The sequence below is a fragment of the Mastomys coucha genome, unplaced genomic scaffold (genome assembly GCF_008632895.1).
Source record: "Mastomys coucha isolate ucsf_1 unplaced genomic scaffold, UCSF_Mcou_1 pScaffold1, whole genome shotgun sequence".
Lineage (NCBI taxonomy): Eukaryota > Metazoa > Chordata > Mammalia > Rodentia > Muridae > Mastomys > Mastomys coucha.
In genome coordinates, this window is record NW_022196891.1 from 22,759,947 (window position 1) to 22,786,862 (window position 26,916).

Below are 26,916 nucleotides of genomic sequence, written 5' to 3' on the forward strand. Positions count from 1 at the left end.
GAGAATCCAGCTCCAAACTTCAACTTCATTCTCTCCCACAATAGGAAGGGGCACTTGTCACTGGAATGTAGACCCTGTAGTTGGAATGGAGGTGGTATTCAAGCATCTCCCTGGTTTCCAGCCAAACCACCATGGGCCAGATAAATTACTAGATTGTTCTGTCAGAAAAAAACAAAACAAAACAAAACAAAACAAAACCCCATCAAAACCAAGCAGCACACCATGTTCATAATTTTAATTCAGTAGATTCAGGAGTGTGGCCACTGAGCTGACTCCATGGCTATCCCCTTAGGTGACATCAGGACTCAACCAAGGCTGTGAAGAACTAGAAAGCAAGACCTTTCTAACTTGAAAATCATACACTTTAATTTTGCTGTACTGCTTTGTTTGTGAAAAAGAAAATATTATCATGGTAACAGTTTGGAAAATTTACATTTTATGCCCTGAATATGGTTATTAAAGATGCTTTCAAAGAAAGAGGTTTCTTCTTTCTTTTAATGTTACAGAACATAGTTTTTCAGTTCTGACTTTTCTGTGTGGAGTACTTAACAGTTTTGGTTTTGCATACTTGAGTCTACTTAAATCATGATGGTAAAAGAAAAACGTGAAGTTTGAGATAACAAGTTTCCCATTGCTTTTGGTAAGAATTATAACTTATAAGGGACATGAATGAAGTACAGTTATTCAAAGGCTTGGGTAGCATCCAAAGTCCCCAGCTCCATTCCAGTGACTCACACACACGAAATGGTGGTGCATGCTTGTAATCTTAGCCCTCAGGAGTAGAGGCAGGATGATCAGAAATTAAGGGTCATCCTTGGCAACAGAATGAGTTTCAGTACATTGGAAAGGCATCTATAACTAACTTGTAAAAAATCAACAACTCATCCAGGCTTGTAATTAAACAGCAGTGGTAAGGTCCCAGACCTTGCCATGAACAAAATTAATACATGCATTTCAGACCAGGAGATGGCTCAGCAGGTTCAAACCCCAGAACCCATGTAGAAAGCAGGGTGTAGTTACGTATACCTATATTTCCCAAGCTCTTGTGGTGAGACAAGGCAGAGGAGAGAATTGTCAGCAAGCTCATGGGTTAGCTACCTTGGAACACAGAAGGCTGCAAAAGAGTGGGAGACATCCTACCTCAGAACATATTGAAAGGAGAGAACCGAAAGTTGTCCTCTGATCTCCATGCATGTGCCATGACATGTCTGTTTCTGTACTCCCACACACAGAAAGATTAATTAATATTAAAACATTTATCTTTGAGATGAACAGGTTTTAGGATAACCAGGAATGGAGCATTGGTCCATAATTAATTACACCTTTCAATTATTTTGAAGAATTACTTAAGGATGAACAAAGTAATTTAAATGTTGAACTAGGTGACATACAGTGGAAAATTTTTTTCTATAAAATATGGAAGGGGTGAATATGGTCACCTGCGTAATGTGTGTATACAGAAAATGTCACCGCAATGCTTACTAGTTTGCATAATTAATGTAAACTAATAAAAGTTACCCAAGGAAAATCCGTGAGATTCTAAGCTGATTTAGAGGTGGATGGCAGGATGAGTGCCTGGATGGAGCTCATTTTTGCAAGTGATGGTGCTGGGCTCCGATATTACAGAATTGTCCAAGAAGGGAAGATGGAACAGCGGAGTCAGAAAAACTTGAACACTGTGACCACTCTTCTGGTTATTGTGAACGACCAGTTCTATAAATTCTTTACCGTGAGGACTATTTAATTCTTTGGACTCAACCTCTACTCTACCTTTGTGGCTACCTTCTATGTCAACTAAAAGGACCTGTGTTCAATTCCCAGCACCCAGATGAAAAGTCAAGCAATATGCCACATGCTTGTAATCCCAGGATAGCAGAGGAAGCGACAGGTAGACCCCTGGGGCTTGCAGGTCTACCCACCCTACACTACTTGTCAAGTTCCAGGCCAGGGAAGACCCTGTTTTCAAAAGCCAGGTAGTCAGCACCAGTGGAATGACATCAGCGTTGACCTCTGTCCCCCATTTGTTTGCACATACATATACATGAATGCTCCCAGATCCATACACATGCACATATAGACAAAAGGAACAGAAACAAGGACTCTCTCCCTGTGTTGACTTCTCTAAGTGTGCAAACAGAATAGAATTCTCCAGAAGGCATTTGACATTCTGTTCTTGTGTCATTTGAACAACATCGTAGCCCACAGAGGACATTTATATTTAGAATTCCCCAATTTAGTTCCAAACTCTTTTTAAAAGCATGAAAAATGAGGAACACAGAGACTTTCTGTGTGAGGTCCAAAGTCTTGTTCCTCGTCCCATTTGGCTGTCACATTTTTAATGAATTAACTTATGTGATTCAATTCACATTCCTTATTTTTAAAAAAGGAAGTTGGCGCACGAGGGAGTACAGCAGCTACAGCGGAGAAGCACACAGGCAGCTGGGGACACAGAGGGCCTGTGAAAGGGCAATTCATCACAAGTGCTATGAGGATCCAAGTACACCCAGGCTGCCTGTGGGTATACGCATCCTGGTAGATAGAGAGAGGATGTGTCTTTCTCCTAACACTTGCTCTGTTTTACAGATGCTCAATAACCATCTCTCTCATGTGCAATTTGGATTTTTTTTCAAACATAAGTGTACTGGCTGGTTTCGTGTGTCAACTTGACACAGGCTGGAGTTACCCAGAGAAGGGAGCTTCAGTTGGGGAAATGCCTCCATGAGATCCAGCTGTGGGGCATTTTCTCAATTAGTGATCAAGGGGGGAGGGACCCTTGTGGGTGGTGCCATCCCTGGGCTGGAAGTCTTGGGTTCTATAAGAGAGCAGGCTGAGCAAGCCAGGGGAAGCAAGCCAGTAAGGAACATCCCTCCATGGCCTCTGCATCAGCTCCTGCTTCCTGACCTGCTTGAGTTCCAGTCCTGACTTCCTTTAGTGATGTGGAAGTAAGCTGAATAAACCCTTCCCTCTCCAACTTGCTTCTTAGTCATGATGTTTTGTGCAGGAATAGAAACCCTGACTAAGACAAATTGGTACCAGCATAGTGAGGTATTCCTGTGACAACCTGACCATGTTTTGGGGAGGACTGTGGAAGGACTTTAGAACTTTGAGCTAGAAGAGACAATGATTGTTAAGAACTCTGTGGGACATTCTGTAAAAGCTTAGAAGATCATGTTGAGAACAGTGCAGAAGATGGAGGCCTGTCTTGTGAAATTTCAGAGGGAAGATTAAAGACTCTTATAAGGGCCATGTTGTTTTGATTGTGAAGATTCTGTGGTTTTGGTTAGCTAGGGCTGAAGAATCAGCTGTGGTTAACAAGATACCAGAACTATTAAAGCGAAAACTTTGCATTACTGGGACTATTGATGCTGGTTAGCTGGAGCTAAGAAATTAGCGGTGATTAAGAAGAGACCAGCATCACTGAGGTGACATCTTCTGGGAAGTGTTTTCTTCGAGCACAAAGAAGCTGTGTTCCAGAGATAGCCAAGGTTGTACCTTGTGCTGAAGCAGGACTTGGTAAAGTCTAAGAGTCACACAGGTGGTACTGGATTTGAAGGCATAAAGGGGTCATGGAGAGCAGCTGAGGCTTGGCACAGTAAGAGACCATGGAAGGCCATTGGTGTAGAGGAAGCCCCGATTTGCAATTGATGGCCCAAGACTGAAGGTGTCATACAAAGAAATTGAGGCTTGGACCATGAAGACAGTCTATGAGAGGCTATTGGTAAAGCCTAGTTACAGCAGAAGACAGCAGTGTTCTGGAAATGCCAGTACCATGAAATGACCACCAAGAACAGCAGCAGTAGTAGAGTACAGGCATCTGAAACCTAGAAGACACGACCTCTGCTACAAAGGGCAGAGCTGGAAAAGTGGCCAAAGCCCTTAGAGGAGCCCAGAAGATCATGAGTTGGATCCTAGATATTGGTTTTGCTTTTGATTGTGACTGTACCCTGATATTTTTCCCTATTAAAGGAAGGAAGTATTTTAGTGGAGTCCATAATTAAGAGACTTTAAATTTTAAAAGATAATAGACATTTTAAATTGATTGAACTTTTAATATGTAAAGACTGTGGGACGTTAGGTCTTTCTTGAATAAGAAAGTAAGGGTGAAGCTTAATAGTGATGTGTTTGTGTGTCGACAAGTGGTCAATTGTACTGGCTGGTTTTGTGTGCCAACTTGACACAGGCTGGAGTTATCACAGAGAAGGGAGCTTCAGTTGGAGAAGTGCCTCCATGAGGTCCAGCTGTGGGGCATTTTCTCAATTAGTGATCAAGGGGGGAGGGCCCCTTGTGGGTGGTGCCATCCCTGGGCTGGAAGTCTTGGGTTGTATAAGAAAGTAGGCTGAGCGAGCCACGGGAAGCAAGCCAGTGAGAAAGATCTCTCCATGGCCTCTGCATAAGCTCCTTCTTCCTGACTTGCTTGAGTTCCAGTCCCGACTTCCTTTGGTGATCAACAGCAATGTGGAAGTAAGCTAAATAAACCCTTTCCTCCCCAACTTGCTTCTTGGTCATAGTGTTTGTGCAGGAATAGAAACCCTGACTAAGACAGTAGGTTTCCAAACATAACAACATGAAAGGCCTGCCAGGGTGGAAAGAGGATGCAGAATGGCTTGTCAGTTAAGTCTGGAATATCCCAAAAGTAGGAGCCACAGAGACAGATGAAGGGAGAGAAAAGCAGAAGCTTACAATGGGGGTCCTCTGAAGAAAAGCTTCTCTTGTCTTGTATTCCTCCCCAGAGAAATGAGTCTATCCCCAGTATACACAGTGCCTTCTCTGCACATATGGATAATGGCTCCATTACTCAGTCAATGGTCATGCTGCAAGCAGGAGTTGCCACCACTTCCTGTCCTACATGCTTGTGACTTTTTTTTTCATTTCTTCCATTTCATTATTCATAGACCCCCTTCTGTATACCTTGAATTCAAATGAACAACTCTGTTCTCCCTAGGAACTAACAGACTGAGGTATAGAAAGAGTTCTGAAAATGTACTTTTATTAATGATCTATGAAGGAGAACAAATGACATTTGTTATTATTTTGGTGTGTATGCACATGTTCGTGTATTTATGTGCATGTCTGTGCATGTGACAGCCAGAGGTCAATCCTGGCTATCTTCCTAACACATTCTATTCTCCATCGTGGTTTTTGAGTTACAGTCTTGGTTTTACTTGGAAGACTCAATGATTACCCTATGCTGGCCATCTAGCGAGCCTAGGAATCTTCTTGTCGGTCACTATGATCTTCCTGACCTCCACAGGCATAGGCTGTACCTTACACATGCAGCTCCTTAGCCTGCAATGGCCCAACCACCATCCTCTACTGTTCAGGTCTTCCTTAGTGCTCCATCTCTGGCAAATGCTCTTCAAGTAACCCCCTCTCATATACCTCAAGCATATAACACAGACATCTTCCTCCTTCCCACGACAACACAATGTGATCCCTTATCAATGTTCCAGGCACATCTAGAACCTGTCTCAAGGAGGCATTTTAGGAAACACTGGGATAAATAAATATGTTTAAGAGTTCTCAAAATAAATGCCACTGGATGGCTTCGGAGAAAAAAACCAAACCAAACACATTGGTAGTCAGAAACATGGTGTACCTGGTAGGCTGTGATCTTGGCAGGCTCTTCCTTTTTCTGCTCTGGAGATCCTTGGCTCTGCAACAGACTTCGGACAGTTTCTTCCATTCTACGAAACAGAAGCATGAAGATATTTTTCAAGATGTTTTCCCATAGCCGGGCGGTGGTGGTGCACGACTTTAATCCCAGCACTCGGGAGGCAGAGGCAGGTGGATTTCTGAGTTCGAGGCCAGCCTGGTCTACAGAATGAGTTCCGGGACAGCCAGGGATACACAGAGAAACCCTGTCTCAAAAAACAAAACAAACAAACAAACAAAAGATGTTTTCCCACTAACACGGGACTGTCAGTCATCTTCTCAGGGCATACTTCCCCCTCTCCTTCATTTCCTAAGCTAAGGATTTGAGGGATGAGGAAAAGAGCTTAGGGGTAGATATGCAAAGCTTTGGGTTTAAGAGAGAGAGAGAGATACAGAGACAGAGACAGAGAGAGACAGAGACAGAGATAGACAGACAGAGAGAGATAGACACACAGAGACACAGAAAGGAGAAAGACAGAGAGACAGAGGGGGAGGGACAGAGAGGGATGAAGGGACAGAAGGAGAGGAAGGAAAGAAGGAAGGAAGGAAGAAGAAAGGGGACAGAGAAGGTGGGGAGATATAAGGAGGAAAGGAAGGGGAAGGAAAGGGAAGAACATAGGCAGGAAGGGAGCAGAGGAGAGAGAGTCAGTGGGCAGAAGTGGAGACATGAAGTCCCTACAGTCGTTCTGTTCCTGTACACATCTCCTAGCAGCTTTCTTCACTTGTCACCTCTCCATTTTATTCACTACAATATCTCACATCAATCTCCCTTTGATCAGTTTGCCAAGTTAACAGATCTTGAGTGACAAAACTTTTCCCCAGGGAGATGCAAGACACACGTCTGCTCACCCCAGGTATGGAACCCATGACAAATAGCAAAGTATGGATACCACCGAAGTTCACCTTGGTCAATGGATGAGTTTTATTGGATTTACTTATAGGAACAGAAATGACTCAGACAGCTGCATCACCAAAGGCCACCCCAGCATGGTGACAGTTCACAAAGCTGGAAACCTGGAGCACACCGCACAGTCTGCTGGCAGCACAGCAGGTTGGGGGAGTGTTGTCAAGCACCTCAGTTGCTCTAAACCTCTTCCAGGCATCTGGTCTAGTCTGAGTCTTTGTGGCTTTGCTGGGCTTGGAGGTGGGGAGGAGGTCTTTGAAGCCTGGCTTCACTTTACTGGAGGGAGCTTCTCAGCTTTTTAATGTTTATGCTGGCAGGGAGGGGACTGGTGAATCTGGTCGGCTTTAGGGACTTCCTGAAACTATTTGAGTCCTTTGCCTTCCTGCTTAAGGAGCTTCCCTGAAGGATGGAATGTTTCAATAATGCAGGAATATGTTAGACAACAACAGATCTTTTATACATGTGCTCTTTCTATTGGCACAGTGCTGTTTCTTTCCCATGTCAGCACACAAGTTTTTCCCTCATTCTTTTCAACTGCTTCTAAGAACTTCATGGTGTCAGGTCCTTCAGTTACTGAATTTAATTGCTTCACAACTTTGCCCACTCAATCAAGATCTTTACCTGTGTCTTCCAAAGTGATTCACGAGTGTTTCTATAGCTTATACTGCAACGTATTCCATGTACCTAATCCTCCTTGGCTTTAAAAACCTACTTCCAAGGATTCCTGTGATGGTAACTCCAAGTATTAACTCGGTAGGATCTACAGCCATCATAGAAAGAAATCCCTGCACATGTGTGAGAGAGTGTTTATACATTAGGATAATTTAGGTAAGATCCACTCTGAATTTGATGGACACCTACCAACTTTTCTATGATTGTTTGTATCTTCAAACTGTGAGCCCACATAAAGCCTGCCTTATGTTGTTTTTGTGAGGTGTTTTGATACAGTATAGGGACAGGTAACCAATCCAATCCCAGTGGTGCCCAAAGTGACACCCACTTCCACTAGTGACGCTAACTTACACTGTTGCTAAATGCTGTTTTGTGAGTCCCCTTTATCAGGGACAGACACCTCATCTACTTTCCGGATCTGCATCACAATCCACTCCGGATGTTTCCTCGTGTATCGCCAATCTCTTTGAAATCATACACTCTATATTATTCACTTTGTCCCTTAAAGACCTCTCACTGTCATGCACAAATATTTCACACATGCCTGTCCTGCCTCCTAGAGTACATGATAACTTGTGCTATGTGGCTATGCCTCATATTTCTAATGCTCGCATTCATTTACAAATAAAGCTGCTACTCAGTAGGCAGTTCATATCTGTCAATTCATTTTCTAAAAGATAGCACACTTACAACGGGCCAGGAGGTGTATCTCAACTCTGCATACACATGTATGACAGAAAAATAGAAGGGATAAAGGAAACAAAACTAAGAGGCAGCTGGGAAAGGCAAAGCTGCCCCCCCATATTTTCAAGTCTTAAATTATTAATAGCTTCAAATTGAACAGAGCTCATTGAAGAACTCTCTCATCTATTAATCATTTTAATGTACTTTAGGAATATCATTACATCTACTTGGAAGATGAGAAAGCTGAGTTAGTGAAAGGTTAGATGGCTTACTTAAGGGGCTGTGGTTAGGTGGGGGAGCTGAGTTGAGTAAGGTTCGCTGACCCGAGTTCAGCAGTCCCTTCTAACTGACCTGAGCACAGCAGCCCCTTCTATGTGACTTCACTGACATTTAGAGAAGATATTCCAAGTAAAAATGCAGACTTACAAGGACTTCTCTTCAGGAATGCCTTTGCCATGCAGAGTCTATGAGTAACTACACTGTATTTTATCAGTGAAGGAGTTAAGGTCTGCAGAAAGAAAGAGAGAGACAGAGACAGAGACAGAGACAGAGGGGAAAGAGGGAAAGAAAGAGAAAGAAGGAAAGAGAGAGGGGAGAAGGGAAGAAAGAAAGGAGAAAGAAACAAAAAGGGAGTGAGGATAGGAAGAAGGCATAATGAGAGTAAGGGGGACGACTAGGTTCCCAGGGCTGTGAGGCAGACCTGATTGTCACCACCTGCCAATATTTGATTTTGTTTGTACAGGAGAGGGGAGGGGATGCTTTTCCCATGGTGATCATCAACTCCAACATAAATCATATAGTTTTGATATTGTCCTCAGACCTGCCTGACCCATGGCTCATGGTAAGTTTTCAAATATGTCCCATATAAAGTCAGTACACAATAGCCTATGCGACAATGATCTGCTAAGATTTTGTCTTTAGTGACACTGCAATGAGTGGTTGTGATGGCATCCTCTCTGGTCTACATAGGATGACAGACTCATCTTTGAACTCATTTCTTGGAGCACACTTCACCATCCACATAGAAGGTCAGTGTCACATTTCACTCCTTAGTTTATTTATTCACACCCATATGACTTAAATCCATCCCTGTGCTGAGGTTGGAGAAGGGGCAGAGAAGACAGTTCTGTCAGGAGAGTGATTATCACTCAAGCATGGGTACCAGAGTTTAATTCTGAGAAACCATATTAAAAACTCTAGGTATGGTTCATGCTTGTGATCCCATGTCCAGGTAACAAACACTGGAGTTTCCTGGAATCCACTAACCAGCCAGCCCTAGCCGAACTGTGTACTCCAGGTTCAGTGAGATACCTTGTCTCAAAAATCAAGGAGGAGTTGGGCAGTGGTAGCACTTGGGAGGCAGAGGCAGTGGATATCTGAGTTCAAGGCCAGCCTCATCTACAGAGTGAGTTCTAGGACAGCCAGGGCTACACAGAGAAACCCTGTCTTGAAAAACCAAAATAAATAAATAAATAAATAAATAAATAAATAAATAAATAAGGAAAGGAACAAAAATCTGTGGTTGACTTCTAGCCTGCACACATTTGTGTATTTGAATGCACACAGGACATGCACAAATACACATACATACACATATACACACCCACACACAAACACAAACACACACACACACACACATACATACAATGAAAATAAAACCATGTTGGTTTCTTTCTTCTATCAACTTAATAATATAACTGCCTTGGCATATCTTGCAGAGTTACTACTCCCGTGTAATTAGAAGTTCTTTGTAGAAGTCACTAGATCAAGAAAAAAAAATGCTTATTCAACTCTCTCCAGTTCTTTTTTGGCTTTATACTTAAAAATTTTTTTAAAGGTAAAGAAAAAGCAGGGTCAGACAAGAAATTGTTAATACCATCTCGCAATCCAGACCCTTTAGTAATACTGGGAATATTAGTAATATTACTGAGAATAGTAATATTTGGTGCAACTCGAGGGTTATTCAAAAGCAATAGCTTTTGAGAGCTTCAGCTTGAAATAGAAGCTTTAGGGCGCCCTTTAAACCACGGCTAAGAAAATCAAGTTAAAATAACCTTTATGAATCTGGTCATAGAAAAAAGCGTTTTGTATGTGATGGGAACATTCTGTCATTTATTCCCTGATGGTACCTATTTAAAATTCTCATTTCCCAAACCTCTGTTTGCCTGGGAAAATAAAAAGAGAAAGCAAAGCAAAGAAACCGCAGAGCATGAAGCCTCCCATTGTTGCTTTACCCCTGTGAAAGTTCCCTTCTCTTTAGAATGTGGTGAGGAGGGTTCAGCCCCCCAGTCCTTTCCCAGCACCCCACCTGCTTCCCAAATGTGATGAGAATAAGCCAATTATTCCCACAAGTCCAGGCTTGCACAGAGGTGTGCGCATGTTCGCTTCCTCCTAAGTGGTTGTAGTTAAGATTTATCCTTATCTACTGACTTTAAGCCACCTTTCCTCATTCTCCCTAGCTGATACTAAATCACTTCTTTCCCCAAACGCTGGTCAGGAATCTACTACAAACCAAAACCTGTGAGAAAAAAAAAATGTATACTTACTGAGATGTGATTAGTCCTAATGTCTATTAGCTGAGCCTGAAGCCTTTCTCATACTTTTACTTTATTTAGTCTGTGGGCGTGCATGTGTCACAGTGAGCGCAGTGGTTCTTTCCTTCTACCCTGTGGGTCCCAGGGATAGAATTCACATCCTCAGGGGTCCTAAAGCCCAAGGAAATAGCTCATCCTCTTGACTTTGAAATATTAACGGCTTTATTTACAAGCAGAAAACGATTTGAACGCTGAAGACCTTCACTCAATGAAACTCAGATTAGAAAATGTGTCTCCAGTCATCAGTGTCGGGGCTTCTCACCTCTTCTTTTCCATTACAAGATATTGAGCCTGGGACCTCACTCCCTCGGTTCGCATTCTAACTTTGGGTAGATTACAATCCTTCCAGACTCAGGGCTCTGTGATGGTAGTTTCTACCATGTTATTTTTAATATATAGTTCTTGTTATAACCTGCAGCCCAAATAAATACCACTGAAGTTTTTAAAACCAACTATCCAAGGAAATACATTTTTTATCTCAAAGGGCATTCTTATTGCAACCAAATCCCACACAAATCATACAACTACACCTTGAGTTCTTCCCTGCCTAAGGACAGCCTCTTTTTGAGTTTTCCAAATGGACTCTATCTGTCTTACCAAAAATAAAAAAATAAATAAATAAATTATGAACGGGAGGACCATGGAGATGGCTCAGTGCATAAAGTGCAAGCATAAGGAGCTGAGTTCAATCTCAAAGCCTATGGGTTTTTTGTTTGTTTGTTAGTCTGTTTGTCCAGTTGGGAATGGTAGCAACGGCCTATGATCGCAGTGCTGAGGAGGCTGACGTAGACCCCTGGGACTCCCTGGCCAGTCTAGCTAACTATGTGAGCCATAGGCCAGTGAGAGACTCCACTTCACCAAACAAGGTCAATGGGTCTGAGGAACAATGCCTGAAGTTCTCCTCTAGTTTATGCACAGATATTAACAAACATTCAGGGGCATGCACATAGGTGTGCACAAGCAGGCACACACACACATATACACATAAAGACACATACACACATTTGTCTCTGGTCAGTACTGAGTAGATCCTGAGTAACTGGTCAATGACTACTCTCGTGTGTGGCTAAACTCATGCCATACTTTCCTCCTCTAACTTATTATTCTCCATCCTGGCATCTTTGTTTTTCATAGACTTACACCATACATAGACATAACACGCCTGAGAGATGTTCCAGCTAAGACGGAAGGGCATGATCCGTAGCTGTGACACTTGAGGCTGAACTACTGGGACCACTGTTTCTCGGTAAAACAAATCCAAAGCCTTATTCTTCTGACCACATTGACATCCCATAATTTTCAGCCCAGTTCATTAGCATTGGTAGCTAGAACTATTGTAAAGTGGTCAGGGCTCTTGTCCTAGCCTTTAGCCAGGGAAATCTTTTCATGTTGACTCTGGCAGAGGTATTACAGCCTGTTTCTCTGATACACCGGGGAGAGAAAGACAACGCCTTAAGACCAGACATATTGTGCCTGGCCATGCATTCCCCTTTCTGCTATGACGGCCTCAGGGACCCACCCTGTCCACCATCTTAACTTCAGTGACAAGCTTTCCCAAAGAACAAGCACAACAAAACGCTGGCTGGGAAACTTTGCTGCTTCTGAACTGGGCTCCACTGTGCACCAACTTATTTCCTTAGAGGCGACAAGTTCCTTCCTGGGAAGAGAGCACATTTGGCGGTGGAAATAGGAGCGGTCCACGGGCCGGGAGTGCGACTTGGATGGTCTTATCTGAATCTCTGCCCATCTGCCGCCACAATAGTCAAGGGGATCCTGAGAACGGAGAACTAAAAACCTCATGGAACTAGGAACTGGCTCTGCTGGGCTAGAGCTTTTTAATTTTTTCCCCTAGATGATATATATTTTTAATTCAGCATAAAATTTTGCAAGAATTTCTACTCGATGCTGCCTGGAAACTGTGGTGCTCTAATTCCCTCACAGGGATGCAGCAGCATTTCCAAACAGATCGAAAGGTGCTGGCCCAGTTGGAATCACTGAATCTTATTCACTCTGGGGCCATCGGTATGTGAATGGAAAGCCACATACATTTCTCCCTAGGCAGGCGTGTGCAAATTCTGCATCAGGAAACTTGCTGTATGAAGAGGCCCCAGTTGAACAAGAAGACAGCTATGCATTCAGTGGTGAAACCGACTTTCCACACAGAGCGCAAAAGAGTCTCCTGAATGTTAACAAGTAAATCCCAAGTGTTCCTACTCCCTCGCAGCAGAATGCAGAACTACATTTATGGGTACAGTATGCGTGTTGGTAGAATTCCACTCATCCTGCAAGGGAGGGAGACAGAAAATACCAAGTGGGCAAATGGATGTCATAAAGAAGTACAACCACAAGCTGCCACTGTCTTGCTTAGATAATATGAATGCAAAGTTAGTGGTTACACCCCAAGAAACTAAAAGATGTCTTTATTTCCTGCATGGAAGGAGCGCTTAAATGAATGTACTAATTACTAACATAATTTTATAAGTACAGAATGGTTACTGTTGGCTGGGGAAATGAGTTTGAGGATAAAACACTTGCTCTGCTATCCTGAAGACCCATATTTGAAAAGCTAAAGCCACGTAAAGCCAGGCATGGCAGCACACAGGTGTGACCCAATGCTTCTACAGTGAGAAGGGGTCAGGGGGCAAAGGCAAGAGGATCCATGGAAGCCCACGGGAGCAACTAACTTAGCATTTGCAGCAGTGAATCTCAAAGAGACTTTGTCTCAAATAAGGTGGAAAGCAAGGACTAACCCCCAAGGTCGTCTCACTTCCACCCATATGCCATGGCATGCACACAAACACACTTAGATACACATGTACATATCACACACACACACATACACACACACACATTCACACACACACATACACACACACACACAGCATACACCAAGATAAAATTAATGACACTAGTCCTTATATCCAGTCTTACAGACTTGTAAATATATAGTTTTTAAACCTATCCTTGTAATATATTTTATAGTCCCCCTTTAAAAAAAAAAGCAATACCACAAATAAATCCAGCTCAAGTTTGTTTTCAATATTTTATTTTGTGGGCTATCTCAGGTTAAATGTTGGAGTACAAGCTTGTATAAAATACCCTGAATGTCAAAAAATTACTATTTTTACCAAAAATATATTATTTGGATATGGATCTTTGGACTGCTGAATTCTTAAGTTGGTGCAACTCTGAAGATATCAGACAGATCAATATCCTCCATATGTATGTTTATTGGCCATTGGTAACAGGGAAGGTTATTTTTAATGTGGTGAGAGGCTACGTGAGAGATTCTAGAAAATTAATATACCAACCCAGGACCTTGTTTTTCCTTTTCTTAAAATGAGAAGTTTACAATTTTATTCATCTCATAAAAGAAAAATACGGAATGTAGACTAGATTTCTCTGCTCAGTGTACACTGGGGTTTCGCAGGTCTGCAGTCAGAGGGAGAATTCAGATGTGTGAAATCACGTGTACTTGTTGCCTCCTAGGAACTATGTACCTGGCTCCTCCCTGTCGAGTTATGACCCTCACTGTCCCCTATAACACTCTCTGTTTTGTTATGCTTCAAGATATGCTTGGGGCATGAGAAGATAATAACTGAGTCTATAAGATGCTTGGCTTGCAAACATAAGGACCAACAGTCTTAAGAAAAACAAAAACAAAAAAAGGATTGTGGTGTTCTTTTGTAATTGCGTCACTGGGGTTCTGGAGAAGGTGAGATCCTTGGGCTTGATGGACATCCAGTTTAGACCATTTGGGGAGAGCCAGGCTAGTAAGAGATCCAGTCTCAGGTAGTGTCTAAGAGGAATGACACCAAGGTGATCCTCTGGCTCAAACACACACACACACACACACACACACACAAACACACACACACACACACACACACACACACACACACACACACACAGTTTCTTTCACTCTTTCCATTTTTCCTATTGAAGAATAGAGGTTTAGGTACAAATCAATAGGACTTTGGATATCAATGATATCCAGGCTACCCACTAAGTGGCTACAGTTATCTGCTGTTGAGTTTGGGTGGAAATTCAAGAAAGAGGAAGGCGACAACTGGCCATATTGGGAACGGAATTACAGCATTAAACTTTGTGGGAAAGAAGGTGTAACTAAAGTGGAAAGGCGCTTTAAGAATTCAAATACCAACAAAAGGTTTCCATGGGATTTACATTAATTCCTATGCTTCCTACAATATACACTTACCCATAATACTTCTGACTAGCATCAGGTAAGGAAGCAGAGACTGTATCCAATGGCACAACCTTCAGCACACTGCGGTACCAGTATCTCTCCAGCTTCAACACTTACACCCATAGTGCAGTAATAATGAATATCTCTAAAGCTCAGACCTCAGGTGTCTCTTTCCAGACACAACTCTGGATACACCCTTTCCTTTTTATGAGTATGACCAACTTCTTCTGTTTAATATTGCTGGCTAGCTTCCCAGGATCCAGAATGATCCAGGAGACTAATCTCTGGGCATGTCTGTTAGAGTTTCCAGACTTAATAAACTGAAGCGAGAAAACCAACCTCACTGGAGGTATCATTCCATGGGTGGGAATCCCAGAGCAAATGAGAAGAAGGAAGCAAGGCGAACACCAGCCTTATCTCTTTGCATCCTGACCCCAGATGCAACATGAGCATCTGTCTCACACAACGGCCCATGGGCTTTCCCGACCAGGATGGACTGTACTCATACTGTGAGCCAAAAGACATGATTGACTCCTTAAGTAGATTTTTTTGGGTAGTTTGTCACAAAAACAAAAGTAGTAACTAATTTGAAGCTAGTCCCACTTACCTTACAGAGGCGCTAGGAGAGAACACAGAACAAAATGTAGACTGTGTGTGAAGTGGACTCTGGTTTTTTTAAGTCTCTTAGCATAGTTATTTTGCAGTCTAATACAATCTGAATTGAGCATGTTTTAGTATTTAGGCAACAAGGGTAGGAAATAGACTCTGTGGGAGCAGGGGCTTAACAAATGGACACTGTGTAAATACTTAACATATTTAGTTCCTTCTCTGGCTGCTAAAACAAACTACCTAACAAGAAATGATTTAAAGGAATATTCTAAGTCAGAGTTCAAACACACGGTGCAAAAGGCATGGCGGCATAAGCAGGACTCTGGCGCACCGCACTCATAGTCAGGAAAGGGAGCATGAAGAGGAACAGGAGCTTGGTTCAGAAACCCCAGTCTCCCTGCTGTGACCCACTTCCTCCAGCAATGCTCTACTTCCTAGAGGTTCTCCAACATTACAAAACAGTGGCACCAGCTGGGTTCAAAGCATATGAACCTAGGGGGGACACTGCGCATTCAACCCTGATCTCTAAAATACCAATACCGAGGGGCTAGAGACAGGGATAGCCCTGGGGCTCCATGGACAGCCAGGTTGGCCTATTTGGTGAGTTCCAGACCCCTAAGAAACCAAACTCCTTTGACTATTAAAAAAAAGTCCAAGGTTAATAAAGGTACCATATTCAGATGGCACATGATATGAAGAAAAACCTACGGTGACAGTCAAGGTAGGTTAGGTCATGTGAGTGTAACACACAACCCAGCATGACTGTGACTTAAAAAATTACCAAATTTCTAGAGACAGGCATGGTGCTATACACCTTTCATCCAGTACTTAAGAAACAGAGCCAGGAAGACCTCTGTAAGCTCAAGGTGAGCTTATCAACATAGAGAGTTGCAGACCAGCTGGGGATTCATAAAAGACCCTTTCTAAGAAAAAAGAAAGAAAGGAAGAAACAAAGAATAAAAATAACTTCTTATTGATACACATTCTGAGTGACTCATCGGTCCTATTTATCTTTGTCTACTTGACACAGCAGCCTGGAGTAACCTGATCAAATTGCCTACCTCACAAAGGCCTGTGGGGATGCAGGAAGGGTTATCCTCATCATTCACTGATACAGAAAAACCCAGCTTACCATCAGGAGGTCCATTCCCTGGTCAGGGCTTCTGGGCTATGTAAGAAAGCTAGCTTAGCAGGAGCCACTGAATGAATCAGCAGCAAGCAGTGTTCCCTATGGTTTCTGTTTCAAGGTCCCACCTGCCCTGACTTCCCTCAGTGATGGATGGTGACCTAGAAGTGTAAGCCGCAGAAAACCCTTTCCTCTCCTAAGTTACTTTTGCTCAGTAACAGAGAGGAAGCAGAACACACAAGCAGTGTGGGACCATGTGTTAGCTTAGGACAGTGAAGTCTCTGCTTACTGCCCTGTCCCAATTACCAAGGGTCCAATCTCATCCTAAACTTATGAGGATCTGACCAATAAAGGAACTTGAGTACTACTCCTTCTACTGCCTGCTACTCCTTCTCTGTTGAACATGGTCATCATATCTCTTCCCATGTAAGAAAGAGAAAGTAGGAAGTGTGGGGATTCCTCTGTTTCAGGCTTCAGGGCCCTTGGCTGGAACTGCTCACACTGCATAGTTAACTGCTGGTGGAGCTGGCATATTTCCTTCCCTGAGTACATAGCAAGAAGAGAATCAGGCATTGATGCTAATGTAAGCCTTTTGTATCTGTGTGGCCTGAGTAAAAAAATCAAGTGTTATCTGGTGACTGCCTCCTTGGCGCAACTTCACTGAGCATCACATGGACGACGAGCAAGCTAGTACCTTTCTTACTGTGTATGTGTGTGCCTATGTGCCAAGGCACACATGGGGAAGTCACAGGACAGACAGAAGAAGTTCGTTCTTTCTTCCCACCATGTAAGTTCTGGGAATCCAACTCAGAGTTTCAGGCTTATGAGCAAGTACGTCTTCCCACTGAGCCTTCATCCTGGCCCCTGCAGCTTCTCACCCCCTTCGTCAGCTGTTACTCCTCCCTTTGACTCAGTGACCTGCTGTCAGTGTTGTAGTTCTTTCAATCACCTCCCAGCTAGACATCGAAGGTCACCCTTCTTTCATGCATGAAAAACTGACAGCTAACCTACACAGTTATTTCTTTGAGCTTTCTGAATTGTCTACATGGGTGCCTGCTTTGAAAGGGGAGGCCTCAAACAAACACCTTCAAAGTCAACTTTGCTTTGAGGAATGTGTTACCAAGCCTATGGGATGCCAGTTGGCAGGCATATTCTGATGCAGGATTGGTTTTCATGGTAAATGCCAATAACGACGAACTCAGGCTATACTTGCAAAAAAATCCTCACAACCTTGCAAAGTTTGGTGGCAAAAACAATGGAGCCTGTAGTTTCTATAGAGGGATCATTCCTTCTGGGTTTTTTGTTTCTTTTGTGTTGTATGTTTGTTGTTGTTCTTGTTGTTGTTGTTTCACTTCTTGCTCTCTTGCTCTGTCCTCTTGCTCCTGCTCCCCCTCTCTCCCCATCCCCCTCATCCTCCTCTTTCCATGTGCTCATAGCCTGACTCTACCTCTCTCTCTCTCATACACACACACATACATACACACACACACTCTCTCTCTCTCCCTTTCTCTCAAGTCCCTTCCCATTGCACTGAATAAACTCTCTTCTATACTTAATAATAATAATAATAATAATAATAATAATAATAATATTAATAATAATAATAACAGATCTCACCATGTAGATTTGGCTAGTCTAGAGCTTGCTAGGTAGACCTGGGTAGCTTCATAAGGATCTGCATGACTCTGCCTCACAAACACTGGGATTGAAGACTTGTGCCATCTCACCCAGCCGCTGCACTATTATTTGCCCAAGAAGAGAAGTGTTCCTTTGGAAATAAAGGAGTGTGGGAAACAGACAGAAATAAAAAGGGTGGAGGAATCCATGGCTTCTATGTTAGATTAAAGACAAAAGGGACAGGACATATCTTTTACAATACATGGGGAGGTAGGGAAAGGGGGTTTGTTTATGCGCATGTGTGTGCACATATGTGTATTGATATGGGTGTGTACATATATGTGTCTTCATGTGAATATGGAGGCTGGAGAAAATGTTGGGTGTAACTGGACCTCAGATGCTGTGCAGCCTGTGTATTGAGACAGGTGACTAAAAGCTTAAGCTGCCTGGCCGATCTCTGCCAGCAAATCTCAGTCTCTGCTCTCTCAATCCCTGGGATTGCCAGCACATAGCAAGCACCATGTCTGGCTTTCTCATGTGGGTTATGGTGAGTCAAGGTATTCAGGCATGTACAGAAAGTACTTGACCCACTGAATAATCTCCTTAGCCCTTAAACATGTTTTTCTTTTAATACATATCACGATCATCTGGCATTTGTATGGAGATTCTTTTTTTTGTCATTTACTACGTGAAAAATGAGCCTTCTCTCTCCCCCTTCCCTGATCATCCAAACATTATCCATCCTACTTTCATAACATGTGGCCACCATGTGTCTCTTCAGGCAACAAAGGCATCTCCCTTGACCACCTTGCAGCCAATCACCAAAGACTTGTTAAAAGTCCAGATATCAAAGTCTGTATGAGAGCTAATGAGTCAGGCACCAGGGTAAAAACAAAACAAAACAAAACATGGTGCTTTAAAGAAAAAAAAAGTTTTGTTTTGTTTTGTTTTGTTTTTTTTTAATGCAAATGACTGGTTTCCTGCATGGATGTATGAGTGCATTCCCTGCAGGGGCCAGAAGAGGGCATCAGATGCCCCTAGAAATGGAGTTAGAAGCCATTGTGAGCTGCTAAATACAGACGCTGGGAATTGAACAAAGGTCTTCAGTAAAAAGATTTATTTATTATTATAAATTAGTACACTGTAATTCTCTTCAGATGCACCAGAAGAGGGTGTCAGATTTCATTACAGGTGGTTGTGAGCCACCATGTGGTGGCTGGGATTTAAACTCATGACATTCAGAAGAGCAGTTGGCGCTCTTACCTGCTGAGCCCTCTAGCTGGTCCATGACTCCAGCCCCACATCTGGCTTTTTAATATAAGTGTTCTTGAACACTAGCCTAGAACCACCTCTCTGCTGGTCACATGCCCTCTGAGCTCCTTACTTCCACATTACCAGCACTGTTCAACAGCATCAATACAGTCTGGTGAACCGGCCTTTCAGTTCTCCAGCTCTCCTGTGAGCTCCCCAGGAAACACAGGCAATATTTCAAGACGTTCTTATCTGTTCACTTCACACAGTGGGGGTCAATTTACCCAGGTGGGCAGAATTATTGTGTAGCAATTCTCTCTACGATTTAGTATTCCACCTTGGAGGGAATTTCCTTAAGAATGGGAGGGGGGGATGTTCTAAGTGGGGGCTCAATGAGACCCAGGAAATAAAGAAAACATCCAGAATTTTCAGGAAGTCTCTGAAAGTGGCCAGATATGCAAGGCTCATCTCTCTCAATTTTACATAAGAGGTAAGTACTACTGAGAGCTGACCCTAAAGCAGACTGTCTGCTTGGAAGAGGAAGAAAAGCCAATTTGCTTGGAAGAAGCAGAGATCAGCCAAGCTGCCAAGCTGCCTGGATGATGCTCAGCCTGACTGAGCTGTCTGCACCCTGTGCAGTGAGCTCCATGCTTTCAGTCTCTATGAGCCATCACCCATACTGGGGTGGGCTCCGTTACTACAACTGTCTTTAAGTTGTTTCTTCTCCTGGAAGGAACTCCAATAAAACCTCCTGGCCTGGCAAGTTGGACTTCAGAAGTATCCTTAACTTGGTCAATCCTTGGTTCCCTAAATGAGGTGAATGGGCATTTGTTCATGTATCCTTGAGAATCATGTTGCACAAGATAAACCTCCCTCAATAGCGGAGTTACATACAGATTTACCTCATTTGAAGTGTAATTGATGCTGGAGGATAGAAGGTAGGGTCTAGCTAGGCAAGGCCATTTTAATTCCAGTAGTGGGAAGCTTATCAGTAAAACTTTCTATAATATGACCTATCATTCTCATTTAATTTCACACCAGTATCCTCTTAGTTTATCTGTGCGGTCATTTGGCAATCACTCGCTGATCCCTACTATGCTTTAGATATAATCAGTGATTAAAAGGATGAAAAACTACTAAGAACAAAAGGCAGTTGGACAAACAGTTGATCCTATAGTATAACTAGCAGCCAAGTAAGCGTTCTGGAGGTGAAATGGTCTGAAAGGTCACCAGGGGCAGTGCAGAGGTGCTGGCCAGTGTGGCTGTCTGTAAATACGCATGCATGCATGTATGCAGGTGTTGTATGTTGTATGTATGTATATATGTATATAATGTGTGCATGTGTGTATATATGTATGTATGTGGTGTGTGTATGTGTGCGTGCGTGCGTGCGTGCGTGTGTGTGTGTGTGTGTGTGTGTGTGTGTGTAGTTGCATATACCTCTTTGTGCAAAAGCCAGAGGAGGATGCTAGATGTCCTCTTCTTTCATGCTTTATTATTCCTTTGAGATAAAGAGCTAGGCTGGTACCCAGGAAGCCCAAAAATATCCACCTGACTGCCTCCTAAAGCATAGAGATTACAAGCACCCATCCATGCCCATTTTTTTAAACATGACTTAGGAATCTGAACTCAGGACTTCATGTTGATCATGAGTGTGCGCACGCACTGGGCCTTCTCTCCAGCCTGTGTTGATGCTTTCTGGCAAATGCTGCATTATGGAAAAGTCATCTAATAATCATGCTTGTAGATTTTAAAGTCACTTCTTATAATTTCCTGTAATAAGAAATATGATTTAAGTGTCTGAAAAGTAACACACTGATACAGTCACACACACTCACACGCACACCCACCCATACCCACCCACACACCCATACCCACACCCACATACACACACACACACACACACACACACACACACACACAAAGTAAGAGCACTGCATTTAGGTGGGTACATATATTAGCATTTTAACCAGAGACCATTTGGAGGATGACTAGTTAAGAGCTATTTACATTTACAGTGTATCCTTTAGTTCATAGTAGTTTATTATTTTATTTTGGTTGTGTGTGTGTGTGTGTGTGTGTGTGTGTTCCTGCCTGTTTGTGTGTGAGAGTCCATGTCTGTGTGTATATAAGAGTGTGTGTGTGTGTGTGTGTGTGTATGTACCTGTGTCTGTGTCTGTGAGTGTGTGTGTGTGTGTGTGTGTGTGTGTGTGTGTGTATGTTATCCATGCACATGGGTAAGTATATTAACATTTATGTGAGTACACTTGGGTGTTTGCCAGAGGTTTATATGGATGTCTTCCTCAATTGTTCCATGTCTTATATACTAAGGTGGGATCCTTCACTCAAACTCCACTACTTAGGTAGTCTAGCTAGCTAGTTTGCTCTCAGGGTTCTACCTGTACCTCCAGAGAAAGGGGAGAGTTGCCAGTGGATTACCACACTAGCCCAGCATTTACATGGATACTGGTAGATCCAGATTCTAGTCTTCTAACTTACACAGCAAACACTTTACCTGGGGAGGCATTTTCCCAGACTCAGAATTTATCATCTCTATATAAAGAGGAGTGAATTGAGGGCTCAAGCCCACACATCCCAAGTGAGCCTACGTCTGAGTTGTCCGGCTCATGATGTTCTAGGTGAGTGGTTCTCCACCTGTGGGTTGGGACCCCTTTGTGAGGGGGTCACATATTAGATATCCTGTAGAGCAGATATTTATATTATGATTAATAACAGTAGCAAAATTGTGGTTATAAAGTTGCAACAAAAAAAATTTATGGTCGGGGGTCAGCACAACATGAAGACCTGTATTAAAGGGTGACAGCTTTAGGAAGGTTGGGAACCACTGTTCTAGGTGTTGCATATTTACCTCAGAATTGTGGATACTCAATTCTTCCCTCTAGTTGTTGAAACATGTCCTTCCTGACCTTGGGTATCTTGGAGGAAGTAAGGAATAAACATTGGACTATCTGTTGCTAAGAAAGAACTGCAATGAGAAAGACTGGTTCCGATAACTGCAAAATTCCCCAACCTCAAGGTGGACATTAAATAAAAGTCAATTGTCTTCCTGTGTTTTTATCGAGGAACCCAAGCTTTTATGCAGCACTTTTATTGCACATTCCTGCCCAGTGAAATAGATGTTGGAAACACAGTGCCTTTAGGCTCAAATAGTGCCCATTTATTTTTAAATTGCCAATGGAACAAAAATGGAAGCAGCAAGGGTATGGGGGGGGGCAGAAAGGGCAGAGCATTTGTACACTAAAACCCACTGGGAGGCAAATTTTTTCTTTGATATTTAATAGCATGAGAGAAAGATGTACAATTCACAGCTATAAAAGACATGAAAGACATATGATTCTCAAGGGTAGAAGAAAGAAAAAGGAAGTTCCTGAAAATTTCACAAGCGATAACATTTTGTAAATAGCTGTGGTCATTAATAATATACTTACTGATGATATGGCTGGAAGACATATTGATATCTAGTGTCTATTTTACTTTGCATGTGTTATATATGTGCATGTGTGTGTGCACATTTGTGTGCATACTTGCCCACAGGTATATGTGAAAGCCAAAGTTAATGTTGGTGGTCTTAGTTCTCTGTTTATCAAGGTAGGATTTTATGCTGAACCTGGAGCTCACCAATTGGTCAAGTCTACCTAGCCAGCTTGCCCCATGTATCCCTTGTCTCCAGAGTGCTGAGACTATCAGCCACAAATTCACCTGCCTGGCTTTTACATAGTTCCAGGCATGCAACTTCAATTCTCGTTCACTGGGGGACAAGCACTCTGCCTCCCAAGCCAGCTGCTCAGCCACTGATATCTATGCTATGGCTCTGGCATTGTACCCAGGGCCAAGACTCCTTTTTGTTACTCTCAGGTTTGACACAAGAAGTCCTGAGGTCCTCTGGTCTGTTTGTCCCTGTAATTCTCCTTCAGAATCAGAAGAGATGAGAGCATCTTTCCTACGGGAAATGTTAAATGCCACTGTGCTACTTAGGTTTTTTCTTTCTCTGCCACAAGTAAGGGAATCTCAATTGAGAAAATGTCTCCATCAGATTGGCCACATTGATGTGGGAGGGCCCAGCCTGCAGGGAGTGGTGCCAGCCTGGGGACGTGACTCTGGTTGTATAATAAAAAAAAAAACTGAGCAAGCCAGGAGGAGCAAGCCAGTAAAGCAGCATCCTGCATGTTCTAGCATGGATTGCTAGCTTCAGGTTCCTGCCTTGAGTTCCTGCCCTGGCTTCCCTCAATGATGGCCTGTAATGTGGAAACATAAGCAAGTAACCCATTCTTTCCTGGGTTGTTTTGGTCAATGGTGTCTTATGACAGCAATAGAAAGCAAATTAAGATAGCCATGTAACAAGTGGTACATTGGGCTTGCTCCCAGTTACCCTTGTTCCTCACACCAGGCTCTGGGGGAGAAAAGTCCATTTTACCTATAAGTGTTAAGGCTTCTATAACGCTGGAAAGTAGGGGCGGGGTTCATCCTGTAAGATGATACTGAGAACACAGGGCTCCTAAGGCTTAATTATCTATACCTTGCTAGGCCCTGAAAGGATACCTCAGTTTTCTACAACCAGGGAATGGATTAGTAGACCTGAGTGGATCGAACGTCAGTGCCCTTTAGTGACTATGAACTGTGACCACAGCCTGCAATTGGGACCTGCTATGAAGATGCAGGACATTCCACCAGTGACCACGGGAGACAGGAAGCATGCTGATACAGAAGGGAGAGACCATAACCATGAGTTGAGCGCTGGAGAACTTGGGTGGTGCTCCTTCCCACACTTTCAGCTTGGAAGGTAGACATGTTTCTCACTCTAGGAGACAGACAGTCATTCCTCTCTGATGCCAATCTCCCTGGGGCAATTTAATGTGTTCATCATCTCCAAGGAGATACCAATTAGAAAACACAGCTTTGGATGCCCCGAGCCCTTCTTCCTGTGGCCACTGGTATGCTCCTAATATCCCTCCTCTCTCGTATTTTCCAGGCCTTTGCTCTCATATTTTTGTGAGCAGTGAATCCCTCTTTCTGTATGTCTTTTTCTCTCTCCTCTGTCTCCCTACCCATCCCTGCTTCTTTCATGTAATGCTTTATTTATTGAGAATTTCATACATGAATACAATGTATTTCAATCACATCTACCCTTACTTCCTACTTCAATTCCTCCCAGAATCCCTACCATTTCTTTCTCCCAATGTCATGTCCTCTTTCCTCAACACATTTAGTCCAATTACTGCTGTCATAGAGGTGGGTCTACAGCCATTCACTGGAGTATGTGCAATCTACCAGGAGCCATCTCTAAAGAAAATTGTCACTCTCTATCCCAGCAATCATCAGTCTAATAGCTCCGAAGCTAGGAGTCCTGCTTTGGGAACCTCTGCCTCGATCCATGGTGGAATGTGTACTTGCTTGATCTTACATAGGTCCTGTGTAGGCTGAATGTCCATCTAATACCTTTAAAAGTATTTCCATGACACTAGAAAACAAGGCCAGTTTCATATCAGTGAATATTATATTCTGAGTGCATCTCCCATTCCCCACTCCTCTCCCCCACCTCTCCCTCACCAATCCCCTTTGTTGCTCAGGTAACTTTCCTAAAGTCACATAGCCATTCAATAGTAAAATATTAAGTAAGGAAAACATTATTGAAGGGTTATCAGTTATAACCACAGAACAGATCAGATCAGAGTTCTTTTTTGTCTGAGGTAGTTTTGATTCCTCATTTATTGACTCTCCTGGTACTGTAGGGAGAAGAGCCAGGCAGAAGCAGAAAAACAAAGCAAAACAAAACAAAAAACACCCTCAAATGTATCCCCCCTCCTCTCAAAGCCTCCCATGCTGAAGTGCAATGTTCTTTAAATTCATATTCCATGGTCTTTTTACCTTCCTTCCCTTTTATGTAGCACCTCTCATCAGTGCACACACACTTAAATGTCTAAATTAAGTAGATTAATTTAGCAGATGTCTACCAGGGCAGTGAGCTCATCTAGTGTGCTACATTTCCAAAGTAAGGTGCAGAAAATGTCTTTCAAATTTCCATCCATCTACCCACCCATTAATCCATCATCTCTCCACCTGCTCATTTACCTATCCATCCATCCATCCATCCATATATCCATACATACATAATTGATCAACTGGTCAACCCATCCATATATCCATATACATATCAATCCATCTATCCATATACCCATCCATATATCCACCTACCCATCCACCAATAAACCCATCTCTCCATCTATTCATCTACCTTCCCATCATCTATCCATACATAATTGATCAACTGATCAACCCATCCATATATTCATATCCCTATCTATACATGATACATCATCTATTAATCCATCCATCCATCCATCACCCATTCACTAATCAACTAATTGATCCATTCATGTATCTATCTATCTTCTCTTTGTTTATCTGTCTGTGTATCTATCTGTCTCTCTATCTATCATCTACTCATCCACCTACCATCTACCCTTCCATGCATTTATCAGTAATATTGGATCATAATAGTGCTGCATACAAATAATACTTGAATAATTCATATGAAAGCAACTACAAATGCTTAATGAGAGGATGGACACGTGTACCAACAGGACAGAATAAGTTCTAGAAAGGAAGTAATCTGGATCTTGCAAAGGGGAGAGAAGTGGGGAAGGTATGCATTTCAGAAGCTTTTTACTTGAAACCATTGAGAATAAGACTTAGAAAGGTGAGTGAGGATGATCCCTAGTGATCAGGGCCTTTGGGAGTATAAGATACTGCTCAAAATTATCAAGGGGGAAAAGGGAGAAGGGGATTAGCAGAAATGGGGGGAGGGATGACAAAAGATAGGAGAGTGTAAGTTTGTACGTGTGTGTGTGTGCCTGTGTGTGTGTATGTGTGTATGTGTGTGTGTGTGAGAGAGAGAGAGAGAGAGAAAGAGAGAGAGAGAGAGAGAGAGAGAGAGAGAGAGAGAGAGAGAGAGAGACTATACATGTATGGGAATGTCATAATGAAGCCCATTATTGTGTATAATTAGTATATGCTAATAAAACATTTAAAGATTAAGAAAGAGACAGAAAAGAAAAAGAAAGAGACCAACCCATTCTTGGGTGTAAAGAAGTTAAAAGGGAAAGAAAACCATTTGCTCCAGGACAACCTGTGAAATACGTCAATGCAGGACTTCTGCTCAAGGGCCAGCTCAATGCTGTGACCACAAGGCCACAGTGTGTGGGAGGGAAGAGTCACAAGTATGTCAAAAATGACAGTTTGAAGTGGATTTAGAACTGGAAAATACAGGCACGTGTGCACAAAATACTGATGAAAACGAATTTCTGACCTGTTTTGGTGGCAGAAGTATTTTCGTTGAACAGATGGTGCACCTCACCAAAATATGATGGAAACGAATCTTTACAGGCCTTTCATATTAAGGAATGATTTAGCAGCCTTCCCAAGAGATTTGGCATGTTCTTTGTCTAAATATAAAACAACACATAGAGCCTTGTCTTTGGACTCCTAATGAAACAGCCTTGATTTTTGTAGAGCGAAGTGTTTTCTGCTATCCAAAATGAATCCTAAAGAAACCAGAGAAGCTGTACCAACCCCTGGACAC

The 26,916-nt window shown here is 42.7% G+C and overlaps 1 protein-coding gene across 9 annotated transcripts in view; it reads right to left on the minus strand.

Annotated features, from left to right (window-relative positions):
* Positions 1-26,916, minus strand: part of Nckap5 (NCK associated protein 5) — a 903,226-nt gene that overhangs the window by 345,384 nt on the left and 530,926 nt on the right. For all 9 annotated transcript variants that reach the window (XM_031380937.1, XM_031380939.1, XM_031380935.1 and 6 more), the window contains one exon: positions 5,597-5,684. In XM_031380937.1, coding sequence (XP_031236797.1) covers positions 5,597-5,684 — 88 coding nt within the window. The remainder of the gene's footprint in view (positions 1-5,596; positions 5,685-26,916) is intronic.